This window comes from Cannabis sativa, chromosome 3, assembly GCF_029168945.1.
Source record: "Cannabis sativa cultivar Pink pepper isolate KNU-18-1 chromosome 3, ASM2916894v1, whole genome shotgun sequence".
NCBI lineage: Eukaryota > Viridiplantae > Streptophyta > Magnoliopsida > Rosales > Cannabaceae > Cannabis > Cannabis sativa.
In genome coordinates this window covers 16,673,334-16,687,425 of record NC_083603.1, presented here as the reverse complement: position 1 = coordinate 16,687,425, position 14,092 = coordinate 16,673,334, and the positions used below count along the sequence as shown (strand labels likewise).

The following is a 14,092-nucleotide window of genomic DNA, read 5'->3' as shown; positions in this document are numbered from 1 at the left end:
CTTTCAAGGCTTTTGCGCATATTTTTATAGCTTGCCCCTAATTATTTAGGGCAATATGATTAATTGTTCTATGTTTTCATGAGAAATAAAAGTTTTCAAAGAAATTTTTGCGTTATTGAGCCCCACGAGCTTAGTTGGATTATGTGCTATTATATTGTTGAGTAAACCCCTTAAAAGTTAATCATAGTTGGTATATTAAAAATATTATTCGTTGCTTATTTCATTATTTTGTTTATTTCTAAAGGAAATTTTGATTTTCTAAGTTATAGGAGCATTGCAGAGCTTATTTGTTGTTATTAGATTACATATCAAAATCTTTTTTAGGTCTTAGGATCTCAATAAGGGTTAGGGATCCTAAGATGATTATGAAGTAAATTGAAAGAGTTTAGCTGCTACTAGCCAAAGGGTATTCCCTTTGGCTAGTTCTAGTAATTTTATAGGGGGACTAGTTGTTTAGTTTTTGTGTTTGATTGATTTTGATCAGCTTAATAATTTTCTAATTATCATTTTTTTTCTGGTTTTTTGATTTTTTTTAGGTGAAATTTCAGTGTTACAGGTTGAAACTTTAGCCCTGTTGGTTGGACTCAATTGGTCTCATATGTGTGGTTTTCTGATTCATGCAATTTATTCATATTTGTTAGCTTTGGTGACGGCCATCAACAACGAAAAAATGTATTTCAACAAGTTTGGAGCGTTGTTTGAAGATGTTTTAGCTTTATTGTCTAAATTTTCGGGGGCAGTTTTGCCCCATGTGGTTTGCTCTGAGAATTTAGCAACCCATGGCTTGGCAAAGCATGCTCTGCGGTTAGACGATGAGCTATCCTGGTTCGAGGAGGTTCCAGCGCCGGTGGCGGGCGTCTGCGTCGTAAATTCATGCAACAAATATAGTTATTACCGGCGGGTTTATTGCCGGCGGAACTCACCCGCCGGTATTAATAGGGGTATTACCGGCGGAAATAGCCATCCGCCGGTAATAACTATATAATTAATATTCTATTAAATAAATAAAAAAAATTATTTTAAATTTATTATTACCTGCGGGTTTGTATTAATACCGGCGGAATCTCGCCTCGAAAAAAGTGGGCGGGATTTTTACCGCCCAACTTTTTGAATTTAGTTTTACCGGCGGATTAATACCGGCGGGACCCGCCGGTACTAATCTGGGATTCTGACCGTTTTTATTAATACCGGCGGAACCCAATTAATACCGGCGGGTCCCGCCGGTATTAAAAATCTATATAAACCCCTCCCCATTTCAAGAATACCATTTTTTCCATTTTCACTCCCCCCCACCTTCTCCATTCCACCTCCCCTCTCCGTTTTCAAACACAATCCGCCCCGTTCTCCGGCATCATTTCCCCGACACCGCCAGTGCGCCGCCCATCTACCACCGCCAGTGCATCGGTAATGATTTCGTTTTTCTTTTTTCTCTGTTTTACATATATTATTTTTTTTCTTAATATCTAATTTTTTTCTCCATCTTTAAAGTTTGGGATAAATAATCTGTGGGGAAGAAATTTCTGAGTAAAACGTCGGGATCGGTTGGTGTACTAAATATTTGGAGGTTAGTTCTTACAATATTTGTATATATATCTCATAAAAATAATTTTTTTCTGTAAAAAATATTATATATGTATGTATACTGTGTATTGTGAATGGAAAATGTGTTATATTTGAAAAATTTTAGTTTAGTGTATTTTTAATTGCTGTTTTGTGTATACTGTGTACTGTAAATTATATATTTTGTATATATGCTGTGTGTTGTGAATGAAAAATTTGTAGATATTGTCAATTTGTACACACATTATATACGGTATATACAGTTTATATACTGTGTATATAGTACAGTGTATACACTGTATATATAATATACACAGTATATATACAGTATATACACTGTATATACTGTTTTATATAGTGTATATACACTGTATATACTGTATAGTTAATATATTGTTATATATATTATGTAAAAAATAAATGTAATTTATAGAGTTTTGTATTAAATTTTTTGTAAAAATTTTGTGTCATTAATATTTTACAATAATAAACAACTTTTAAATATGTATAAAATTTATATACAATTGACTATTTTTAAAAAATGTAATAAAAAAATTAAGATAAATCTAAATTTTTGAAAAAAAAAATACTCATAAGTTAAATATTTTATCACATAAAAAAATAAACTTTTTCATGTAAATATTAAATAAGATTTTAAAATCTAAATTTTATTTTTTTAATACTTAAAATTTAACAACAAAAAATTTATGAAATTTTAACATTAAAATATGTAAAGAATAAATATTAATAAAATAATAATTTCTTTAATTTAAAAAAAATTAATAAAAACCAATTTTAATATAATATATACTTGAAAAATAAATATAAAAACAAAAAAAAAATATTTTAATGTAAAGAATTAAACTTTTTTATGATTTTAATTATAAGTTTTTTTTAAAAAAATGATTTAATATAGGAAAATATTTTTAAATAATATTTCTTTAAAAAATTAATTAAATAATATAATTTTAACATTAAAATATATAAAAGAAAATATTAATAAAATAATAATCTTTTTAATATAAAAAAATTTAATAAATAAAAATTTTATTGTAATATATACTTGAAAAAAATATAAACTCAAAAAAAATAATATTTAGATGTAATATATTAAAATTTCTTTCACAATTTTAATTATAATTTTTTTAAGAAAAAGATTCAATATAGGAAAATATTTTTTAAATAATATTAAATAATATTTCTTTAAAAATTAAAAATAGAAAATATATTTAATAAAGAATGTTTATTTTAATAATATATAAATAATTGTGAAAGTACTAAAATAATAATAATTGTTTTTAATAAAATAGCATAAAATATCATAAAATTGCATAAAATTGCATAAAATTTTATCATTAAATTTTTCTTTATACTATTAAATCTTATGTCTTCATAAAATTTTAGATGACAATCGACAAGTCTTGGACCACTTTGCGAAATCGTAGATGTCCACAATATTGGGATGGTCTAAATGCATTTTTGGAGATGGCCTCGAAATGTAAAGATTGTGATGGTAGAATTAGGTGCCCATGTGTAAGATGTGTGAACAATAGGCTTCAAACTTTACCTGTTGTGAAAGCACATGTATTCGATTGGGGTTTTTTTACTGGTTACGAAAAGTGGACATACCACGGGGAAGCAGAATCTAGTGCCACTAATGCAATGAACGACCATGATGACGCTGATGATGATACTGAAATAGACGAGATGATTCCAATAGTGGATGACTTCCTTCAGCCGTCATTCGAAATGGATGATAATCCAGTTGCAAATCAATGGCGCGACGAATTATTTGAAGAAATTGAGGCCGAGTTGTATCCTGGTTGTGATTGGATATCTTCTCTTAACTTTTTGGTAAAGTTATTGCATTTGAAAGTTAGGGGAAAGATTCCTAACAACATATTTGATGAATTACTGAAGTTATTAAAATTTGCTTTTCCAAAGGAAAATAAAATTCCATCAAACTATTATGATGCCAAGAAAAAATTGAAAAAATTAGGATTGGGGTATGAGTCTATTCATGTGTGCAAGCACAATTGCTGTTTATTTTACAATGAACATGCAAATGAAGATTCATGTCCAGTCTGTGGCACTAGTAGATGGATAACTTCAGAAAATTTAGGAGCAAAAAAGGTGCCTCATAAGGTGATGCGTTACTTTCCATTAATTCCGCGACTGAAGAGATTGTATACTTCAAGGCATACGGCTAAATACATGGTATGGCACCACAGTGGTAAATCAAAAGATGAGGGTGTGATGCGACACCCTGTGGATGGTGCAGCGTGGAAGGACTTTGATGCCAAACACCCTGATTTTGCTAGTGAACCTCGAAATGTTCGTCTCGGTTTAGCTGCTGATGGCTTTAATCCATTTGGCAATATGAGCCAAGCTTACAGTATGTGGCCTGTAGTTTTGGCGAACTATAATCTTCCACCTTGGTTATGTATGAAAGATAATAATTTTATGTTGACCATTCTAATTCCTGGAGATAAATCACCCGGAATGGACATAGACATATTTTTAAGACCCTTGGTGGATGAGTTGAAGGAGTTGTGGGTTAATGGAGTAGATACGAGAGATTGTCGAACCAACACTGTCTTCAAGTTGCGTGCAGCTCTTTTGTGGACAGTGAATGATTTTCTTGCTCGTAGTTATTTGTCTGGTTGGAGTGGTCAGGGATATAAAGCTTGTCCTACTTGCAATGAAGATACATCTTCTATTCGAGTAATTGGTAAGACATCTTACGTGGGTCATAGAAGATTTCTGCCAAATAACCATCGAATGAGAAGGGATACTCAATTTGACGGACAAATTGAGAGAATACCTCCTCCAAAACGTTTTACTTGTGAAGAAGTATTAGAACAAGTAAACAAACTCCCACCCCACCTCCCTGGAAATCATGAGCTCTTTGGTGGTGTGAAACGTAGGCGAGTTGCAGAAAATCATAATTGGCGGAAAAAAAGCATCTTCTACGAGCTTGACTATTGGTGTTCAAATATTCTTAAACACAATATTGATGTCATGCATGTTGAGAAGAATGTTTGTGATAGTTTATTGGGCACAATATTGGACAATGAGAAATCCAAGGACACTACCAATGCAAGACATGATTTAAAGAAGCTAGGCGTCAGAGAATCGTTGTGGATTTAGGAAGACGAGAGGGGAAAGTTGTTGAAGCCTCGTGCACCTTACGTGCTTAAACCTGATGGCAGGATCCAATTTTGTAAATTTATTAAGGATGTGAAATTTCCCGATGGCTTTTGTTCGAATTTGAAAAAAAAAGTAAATGAAAATTTAACAAATGGCATCGGATTGAAGTCACACGACTGCCATGTAATAATGCAACGATTACTGTCTGTTGGTGTTCGCAAGTTTCTCCCGAACGCTATATCGACCACCATCTCTGAACTGTGCAACTTTTTCAGGCAAATTTGTTCAAGGACTATAAATGTTAAAGACATGGAGGTTGCTCAACAAGATCTTATTTTAATCTTGTGTAAAATGGAGTCCATATTTCCTCCTGCATTTTTTGACATTATGATTCATTTGGTCCTTCATTTGCCTGAAGAAGCAATTTTGGGTGGACCTGTTTTTATGAGATGGATGTATCCATTTGAAAGATACATGAAAAAATTGAAGAACTACGTAGGAAATAAAGCACGTCCTGAAGGGTCGATAGCAGAAAGTTACGTGATTGATGAGGCTTTGACATTTTGTTCAATGTATTTCAAGGGGGTTGAAACAAGGTTTAACCGTCTTGATCGTAATGAAGATGAGGTTGTCCCACGTAAGCTTTCTGTGTTTCAATCTCAATGTCGACCCATCACAAAAGGCAATCTCCGGCCACTTGATCGCGCATCTCGTGAACAAGTAGAGTGGTATATATTCAACAATTCACCTGAAATTCAAGCTTACTTAGAGTGAGTTTTTTTCCGTAGTTATTTTTCTATTTTTTACAACTTAAATTTCAATCAATCAATTCAAATTTATTTTATTTTACAGTGAACACTTGGAAGTGATCCGACAAAATTACCCGAATGGAGATCATAATGTCCTACACAAAAAATATTTTCGTCCGTGGTTTCACAAGAAGGTGAATGCATAAGTGTTGTAAACATTTATTATCTAAGTGGTGTTTGTCATTTTCTAATGATGTATTTATTTTTATAGATATATGACTTGCACAAGTCTGGATCATTAGACAATGGCAAAGAGTTGCTAGCTTTAGCATCCGGGTCTGATCACTTAGGCACTTACTATGAAGGTTGTATTGTGAATGGAGTTCGATTTATGGCTACCAAAAGAGATGAGAAGAGGAGCACACAAAATAGTGGAGTATTTGTGGCAGGAACAGAAGGTTTTAATTATTACGGCACACTCACTGAAGTGCTAAAGTTAACCTTCACTGGTGTTTACTCTGTCACATTATTTAAGTGCAAGTGGTACAATACAAATCCAAGACGGAAGAAAACAATCGTCGAGAACCTTATCACTAGTATTAATGTCAGTGGTGTATGGTATAAAGATGACCCATACATACTTGCTAGTCAAGCAAAGCAAGTGTTTTATCTCGATGATTTATTGAGAGGGAAAAATTGGAAAATAGTTGAGAATGTAAATCACCGACAAATTTGGGATATCGTGGATGATGATCCTAACGTCAAAATTGATCTTGGGGAGTTAATTTTGCTACCTAATCAACCTCCTATAGACATTGGCACTGAACCTAGTTCGCCTGTCAACGAAGATGACCGCAACGTGGACGACGAAGATGCTACTGAAGAATCTGACGAAGAAATTTTAGTTGACCTTTGTGAAGATGATGTGAATGATCATTTAGTTAATAATGATAGTGATATTGATGATTAATTTTCAATCACTTTATTTTGTAAATCATACAATTATTAATTGCAAGTTAATATTTCTTATTTCAAGTTAACTTTATTAATTTTAAATTATTTTTACTATTACTTATAAATGAAATATTTTTTTTTTTTAAAAAAAAAGTAATGTCAGCTGATGTATCCACTTATCATGGTGGAGACGGGGGCGGTACCGATCCACCGGACCCTAGTAGGGTACCGCCTACTTGTCAGACTGCTCCACCGCCAAGAAGAAAGGGGCGTGGCCTTGCTACCAACTTGGATGTTGAGCAAAGAAGGCGTGATGCAGGGAAACCATTACCACTAAAACTTGATGCCGTGACAGGCAAAGTGGTTGGTAAGGAGAGTTCAGCTTTTGTACGTCAAATGGGTGTTGAGGTCACAATTACGTTGCCAGGACACTACTTGAATTTTAGTGAAATTCCTCAACACTTTAAAGACCAAATTGTACAAAAAATGAAGGTAAAACACATTAACAAGTTTAATGTTTCAAATAATTAATTTCAATTAACACATAATTTTTTAACAAATACTATTTGTTTGTAGTATTTGTACGATATTGATGGCCATCCTGAGCCTGAAAAAGTGATGAACACTCTTTATCATGAGATGAAGAGAAGATATTCTGAGAGAAAGAATATCAGGCACACGTGGTTTCGGGAACATTATTCCGGGGATCCAAATGATTTGGCAAGTGTTATTGAAGCAGTACCTGATCACTGCACTACCGAGAGTTGGAAGCAAATCATTGACTTATTTTTGAGCCCAAAATTCAGGGCGCGTTCAAATTAAAACAAGAAAAATAGAGGAGAAATGCAGTATTTGTCAACGCAAGGCTCAAGGTCGATGGCAGCGTCTCGAAATGAACATGTAAGTAAAATTATCAACTTTCTATTAGAAATTTCTTTTACTAAGCACAAACTAACTCTATTTTTAAACAGGACGTCTCCGAAGACTACGTAATTGATACTTGGAAGAAAGGCCACCTCAAAAAAGGAACAGAAGACACTTGGATCAGCGAGACATGCAAAGAACTACATGTAAGTTTCAATATGTTTTTTAATAATTTTTTACAACTAATGCATGTTGTTGTTATTGTATTTCTAATATTTTATTTGATCAGGAGAAAATGCTTGAAGAGGTTGCTAGCATGACGGATACAGAAGATGATTCCAGCGATGGGTCTGCTAGCAAATACAAGCAATTGAAAGCTATGAATAAAGTTCTTGGGAGCCGGTCGGACTATCTAAGAGGATTGGGTTATAAATTGAAAGGCAGCTCGACATCAAGTTCTAGTACTCAAAGTCGAGCTCAATCACAAGTACCGACCTCATCCATTACTCCGGAAGATATGGGAGTCTTCGCCGAGTTTATGTTAAAAAATGCGTGATAAGATTGATCAGTCTGGCACCTCCAGTGACCCGTCTCTGCATGACCCGCGGTTTAATAATTTTTTAGAAAAATTTTTACCATCACAACCGCAAGGTAGCGCGTCCAGTTCAGCCCCCCCTCCAACGTCAATGCCACAACAACAACAACAACAACAACAACAACAACCACGATCGCCTCAGCAGCCCCAGTTTTTTCAACAACAACAACAACATTCTCCCAACATGTCTGGTGGCTCTTCACAATCGCCTCAGTTGCATTACATGTTCGGGCTTCCCTCGCAGTCTCCTCCTATATTTTTTTCGGAAGCCGCTGGAGGATCTCAGACACAACCTATGGTTGGTAATATTGGAGGCTCATCCCAACAACCATACCCTGTGTACGGTCAATTTGGGTCATTGTTGCAGCAACAACCTGTGTATGGTCAAATGGGAGGATCTCCACAACAGCCTATGTATGAGGCTTTTTCAGTGCTCAGAGTCAGCAACAACAGCAACAACCAATTTTGGTTCGCCCCCACCCTCGACAATATGTGGAGATCTTGCCTACGCCGCAGACTGGACAACCTTATTACCCTGCCCCGCCGGCTCAATCCCGTGAGAATATTGATGGTTCAAGACTTAGCTCAAATGCAGACGAATTTTTAGAATTTACTGATTTGAACAATGATAGTTAGGTTTTTTTTAATTATGTGTTATGTTTTAAAGTTTATTTAAAGACAATTTCTTAATTTTATTTAAGATAATATAATTTTTATTGTAATGGACAAATTAATTTTAATACTTAATTTCTTAATTAATGTTTAATGCTTAATTTCTTAATTTTGATATTTTATTTCTAATTAATATATTTATTTATAAAATAATTATTATAATTAATTTAATTATATTAAATAATCAGAATACTATTTTTTTTTAATATTTAAAATTAATATTACCGGCGGATGGGTCCGCCGGTATTTATCATTATAATATATATTTTTTAATATTTAAAAATATTAATACCGGCGGACCCCACCACTATTAATCCGCCGGTATTAATATTATTACCGGCGGATTCCCCCTTTCGTCGGTAATAACCATTTTTATCGACCAATTAATGCCGGCGGATAATTACCGGCGGATTCCGCCGGTATTAATTATTACCGGCGGTCCAGTTACTTATTACCGGCGGATGCTTCCGCCGATAATAATGATATCTGTTGTAGTTAATTATAAGAATAAATAATGTTTTTAATATGAGAGGTTATGGAGTTCAAACTATAAAAAGTAACTTATTCTATTTTATCACGTTAATGTTATGTTAATTATAAGAATAAATAATGTTTTTAATATGAGAGGTTATGGAGTTTAAATTAAATTCAGGTACATTTTATTATATTTATGTATAGATAGATAGACGTATAATAAAAGTAAATAATATGAATAATATTGTGAAAAGACTACAAAATTGAAAGATTAAAATCCTAGATGTAGAAGATGCCACATCACTTTTTCAAAGTTTTTCTTTATATATAGATATAGCTATATTGATTGATTTTGATTATTAATTATTTATATTTTATAGAAAAAGTATTGATTTATTATTTTGTTTTTTTATTAATTAAAAATAAATAATTAAAAAAGTTAAAAAAAAATGAAAAAATAAAATAAAGAATATCTATATAAACATTAGTGTGAAATTATCAGTAATATATAATTGAAAAAAAATAATATCTACATAATTAATGATAGATGGTCTTTTCAAATAACACATATAATTAAGAATAAAATACATAATAATCAAATGGCCAATAGTATTAAGGCTAGACATCAATTTGAAATGAATTAATTACTTAAAATAAAAAATATATGTATTAAAAAATAGAAATTGAAAAAAAATAGAGAATAGAGAATAGAAGAAGATTAGGATGTCACTTAAGATGTTTTGTGCTTTTCTTTATACTATATATTGATTATATTTGGTGGTTTGAAACGACATTTATTAAAATTTATTAAGTCCATTAATTACGTGATTTTATTACTAATTTTATACTTTATTATATTATTATATATATTTATTTATGTATTTATTTAATTTTACATTAAGTTATAATAGTCTTTATATTTATTTCTATTATTATTTTTGTAAAAATTTATTATTGGTCAATTAGTTAGCGAATTAATATTTTATACATTGTGAAGATTTGTTGCGTCACAATTTTGTTGGCTTTGATGCCTTTCAAGGCTTTTGCGCATATTTTTATAGCTTGCCCCTAATTATTTAGGGTAATATGATTAATTGTTCTATGTTTTCATGAGAAATAAAAGTTTTCAAAGAAATTTTTGCGTTATTGAGCCCCACGAGCTTAGTTGGATTATGTGCTGTTATATTGTTGAGTAAACCCCTTAAAAGTTAATCATAGTGGGTATATTAAAAATATTATTCGTTGCTTATTTCATTATTTTGTTTATTTCTAAAGGAAATTTTGATTTTCTAAGTTATAGGAGCATTGCAGAGCTTATTTGTTGTTATTAGATTACATATCAAAATCTTTTTTAGGTCTTAGGGTCTCAATAAGGGTTAGGGATCCTAAGATGATTATGAAGTAAATTGAAAGAGTTTAGCTGCTACTAGCCAAAGGGTATTCCCTTTGGCTAGTTCTAGTAATTTTATAGGGGGTCTAGTTGTTTAGTTTTTGTGTTTGATTGATTTTGATCAGCTTAATAATTTTCTAATTATCATTTTTTTTTCTGGTTTTTTGATTTTTTTAGGTGAAATTTCAGTGTTACAGGTTGAAACTTTAGCCCTGTTGGTTGGACTCAATTGGTCTCATATGTGTGGTTTTCTGATTCATGCAATTTATTCATATTTGTTAGCTTTGGTGACGGCCATCAACAACGAAAAAATGTATTTCAACAAGTTTGGAGCGTTTGTTTGAAGATGTTTTAGCTTTATTGTCTAAATTTTCAGGGGCAGTTTTGCCCCATGTGGTTTGCTCTGAGAATTTAGCAACCCATGGCTTGGCAAAGCATGCTCTGCGGTTAGACGATGAGCTATCCTGGTTCGAGGAGGTTCCAGCGCCGGTGGCGGGCGTCTGCGTCGTAAATTCATGAGTGATTATAATCATTTTATAAAAAAAAAAAAAAATTACCACTAAATAAAAATACAATCTCCCAAACAAATTTGTTTCTTAGTAGATATTATAAGGCCAATATGTACAAGCGTAGACGGAAGTCTAAGGCGGCAATTTAGTCGCCCCCTATTATACGCAACATGCAAGCCCGTCACTCACGGTGGACACATATTTTTTTATTTATTTATTTATTTTGAAATGTATATGTTATTTATTTATTTATGGTTGTGAACTTACTATTGACATATATTTATTTTCCGGCAAATATATATTGATCTCGTTTCTTCTTATTATATATAATAAGTCATTAATCATGTTGTAATAAGTTCTTTGATTTGATTTACGAATCATCACTATCCGTTCCATTTCCCAAACTAAAATAAAAATAATCATGATCGTCTATAGTGCTGGAAAAAAATCACTATGAGTAGAAATATATTAGATCTGGTTTTAATATTTTAAACTAAAATATATGATGGCTCTCTCTATATGTAAATGTTGACTGAAAACAACGAAAAAGAATTTAAGTGGCTCTCTACCCTCTTAGCTATTTTTTCTGTTCCACAATTTATGATTTTGTTTTGTGATTTTAATAAGATAATTTTAAATTAATATTATTTTATGTAATATTGTGCATCGGGATTTATTTACAAATAAAGATAGAAAAATAAATAAAAAAGATGAAGATGTACTACGTAGTGTAAATACAATAATAATATGAACGAGGTTGGATACCAAAATCAGTTTTTAGTTGAAAATTCTCCCTTAATTTAAGAGATCAAGACTCTCAAATTCGCACATAAGAATACAATTGAATTCATAATATTACCAGATAACATTAATGGCGCTGAATGTTCTAATAAATTCACGTGAGAGTAGCTTGTTTTTTTGCACAGAAAACTATATATATATTTGACGATTAAATTGTCCATTAATTATTGAGTATCGACCACTTCGTGAATAACTGAATATATATGTGCTGTTATTTTTTCCAACATATGGTGTTTGTAATTTTCTTCAAGATAGCAAATTAGACCCGCAACAAATTAAATTTATATATAATAAAAAAATTAAAATACCAAACTTAGAAAGGGCTCATAGAGCCTATAAATACCACCCCTTGCTTTCTCCCAATTCCATCAATAATCATTCTCACACCTCATCAAACAAAAATATTCTAAGTATCCTCTAAATTTGGTCACTATGAATACTCGAGTGTTCTTCATGCTCGCTTTTGCACTCTTCTTTGCAGGTAATAATAATGATAAACCATCTATAATAATACATATAGTCCTTGCTGATCAGTTTTCTCTTGGTTAAAAATGTAGCACATGTGCGTGCTTGCTGATTACATATATTTCTTGAAGTTGAAGCATATATATACATATATTTTTTCAGAAATAGTTTTATATACACTTATAAATTATACGTTATAATATGCATTGCATGGATATATATCACAGGGGCAAATGCGACTACCATTACCATAAAAAACAACTGCCAAAGACCCATCTGGCCAGCAACCCTAACCGGAGACCAAAAACCCCAACTCTCAACCACTGGTTTCGAGTTAGCACCGGGAGCTAGCCGTTCCGTGGACATCCCAGCTGGACGTTGGACAGGCCGCTTCTGGGGCCGAGACCGTTGCTCAACCAATTCTGGCAGGTTCACGTGTGCCAGCGGCGAGTGTGGGTCCGGCAAGGTTGAGTGCAACGGCGCAGGCGGAGCCCCACCGACCACTCTGGTCGAACTGACCGTGGAAGGAAACGGAGGACAGGATTTCTATGATGTCAGCAACGTGGATGGGTTCAACTTGCCGGTTTCGGTTGTGCCACAAGGCGGTAGAGGTGAATGCAAGCAATCATCTTGCCCGGCGAACATCAACGCTGCCTGCCCGGGTCAGCTCCAGTTCAAATCTGGAAACGACGTCGTTGGGTGTTTTAGTGCTTGCGCCAAGTTTAATGAGGACAAGTACTGTTGTAGAGGTGCTCATGATAAGCCGGAAACTTGTCCTCCAAGTGACTTTTCTAGGTTCTTCAAGGCACAATGCCCTGAAGCTTACAGCTATGCTTATGATGATAAGACCAGCACTTTTACTTGCTTCGGTGGACCAAATTATCTCATCACTTTCTGCCCATGAAACATATTTTATAATTATATCATAGAACAAAAGAATAATTGATAACAATGTTGATCATGTATGTTTGATTACATTGCCAAGTTATATTTTATACGAATAATAAAAGTTTCTTTTATATTTCTACCAACGTTTAAATATAGTTATTTTTATTGTTAAAATTCCAATTTTCTTCGTTACATATTGTTAATGGTTTATAATACGAGATAAACAATAGTCTTGTATTGGTTGTTGGGAAGTAAGGTCGAGTTTCAGAGGTGATAAAAAGTGGTCCCTAATGTAATAAAGCTGACTGTACCCCTACAGAAATCTGCAGGTTTGTAAGTATGTGGGCCGACTTTTCTGCGACAATATCCTCCTAATAAAATTGAAAAAAAAAAATATCATAGACAAGATATTTTTGTTGGTTTTTTTTTTTTTAAAGAAAACAACAATTACAAACTAGATGCTAGTAGCACAAGAAGGTGAAACATCTGTCACACTTGGGTAAATCTAGCCCACCTAACTAAACAATTATAGCCACTTTATTACAATTTCTAAGATAAAAAATAAAGTCCATGGTATTAAAATTGCTACTGATATCCTTAGGATATTATGAACCAAGTTGCCCCAGTCCGTTGGTAAACTCTCTCCGTTCTTTAGAGCTTTCACAACCGATTGACAGTGAGCTCCAACCCGAACATCCAAGCAAGACCAATGCAAAGCCAGATCAATGCCCAACTGAATAGCATCAATTTTCGCCAACATCACTGAAAGAAGCCTAGGGATAAACCGAGTTTCAGCCGCAACTAAAGCTCCATTATGATCCCTTATTATCGCACCTAGGGCTGAACATCGGTCGGTTTGGTCTGTTTTTTTCCATATAAAAAATCCAAATTTCAGTTTTCGGTCCGGATTCGTGCAATCCGGAAATCAACCCACCAATCCAAAAACTTCCTTAGAACCGACCGATGTAAACCGCAGTTTGGTCTGTTCAAACCGCCTAAAACCAAACTTTGTTTTTTTTTT

At 33.0% G+C, this 14,092-nt stretch overlaps 3 protein-coding genes across 3 annotated transcripts; all 3 read left to right on the top strand.

The window, feature by feature from the left end:
* The first annotated feature begins 2,868 nt into the window (after positions 1-2,868).
* On the top strand, positions 2,869-5,965 carry LOC133035652 (uncharacterized). Its single transcript, XM_061111708.1, has 3 exons — positions 2,869-5,438; positions 5,563-5,653; positions 5,731-5,965. The coding sequence occupies exon 1, from the start codon at positions 2,965-2,967 to the stop codon at positions 4,708-4,710; it is 1,746 nt and encodes a 581-aa protein (XP_060967691.1). The 5' UTR covers positions 2,869-2,964; the 3' UTR covers positions 4,711-5,438; positions 5,563-5,653; positions 5,731-5,965.
* Positions 5,966-7,963: 1,998 nt separating this feature from the next.
* Positions 7,964-8,479, top strand: LOC133035946 (uncharacterized). Its single transcript, XM_061112396.1, has one exon. It carries the CDS (start codon positions 7,964-7,966, stop codon positions 8,477-8,479), a length of 516 nt encoding a protein of 171 aa, XP_060968379.1.
* Positions 8,480-12,037: 3,558 nt separating this feature from the next.
* LOC115708958 (thaumatin-like protein 1b) lies at positions 12,038-13,214 on the top strand. The gene is made up of 2 exons (XM_030636982.2): positions 12,038-12,199; positions 12,411-13,214. Exons 1-2 carry the CDS (start codon positions 12,151-12,153, stop codon positions 13,085-13,087), a joined length of 726 nt encoding a protein of 241 aa, XP_030492842.1. The 5' UTR covers positions 12,038-12,150; the 3' UTR covers positions 13,088-13,214.
* Positions 13,215-14,092: the final 878 nt, after the last annotated feature.

Bases quoted from the DNA above. Each gene is read 5' to 3' on its own strand.
- LOC115708958 (XM_030636982.2), top strand. From the start codon at position 12,151: ATGAATACTCGAGTGTTCTTCATGCTCGCTTTTGCACTCTTCTTTGCA. The intron at 12,200-12,410 runs GTAATAATAATG...TATATATCACAG, and splicing joins TTTTGCACTCTTCTTTGCAG to GGGCAAATGCGACTACCATT.
- LOC133035652 (XM_061111708.1), top strand. From the start codon at position 2,965: ATGACAATCGACAAGTCTTGGACCACTTTGCGAAATCGTAGATGTCCA.
- LOC133035946 (XM_061112396.1), top strand. From the start codon at position 7,964: ATGCCACAACAACAACAACAACAACAACAACAACAACCACGATCGCCT.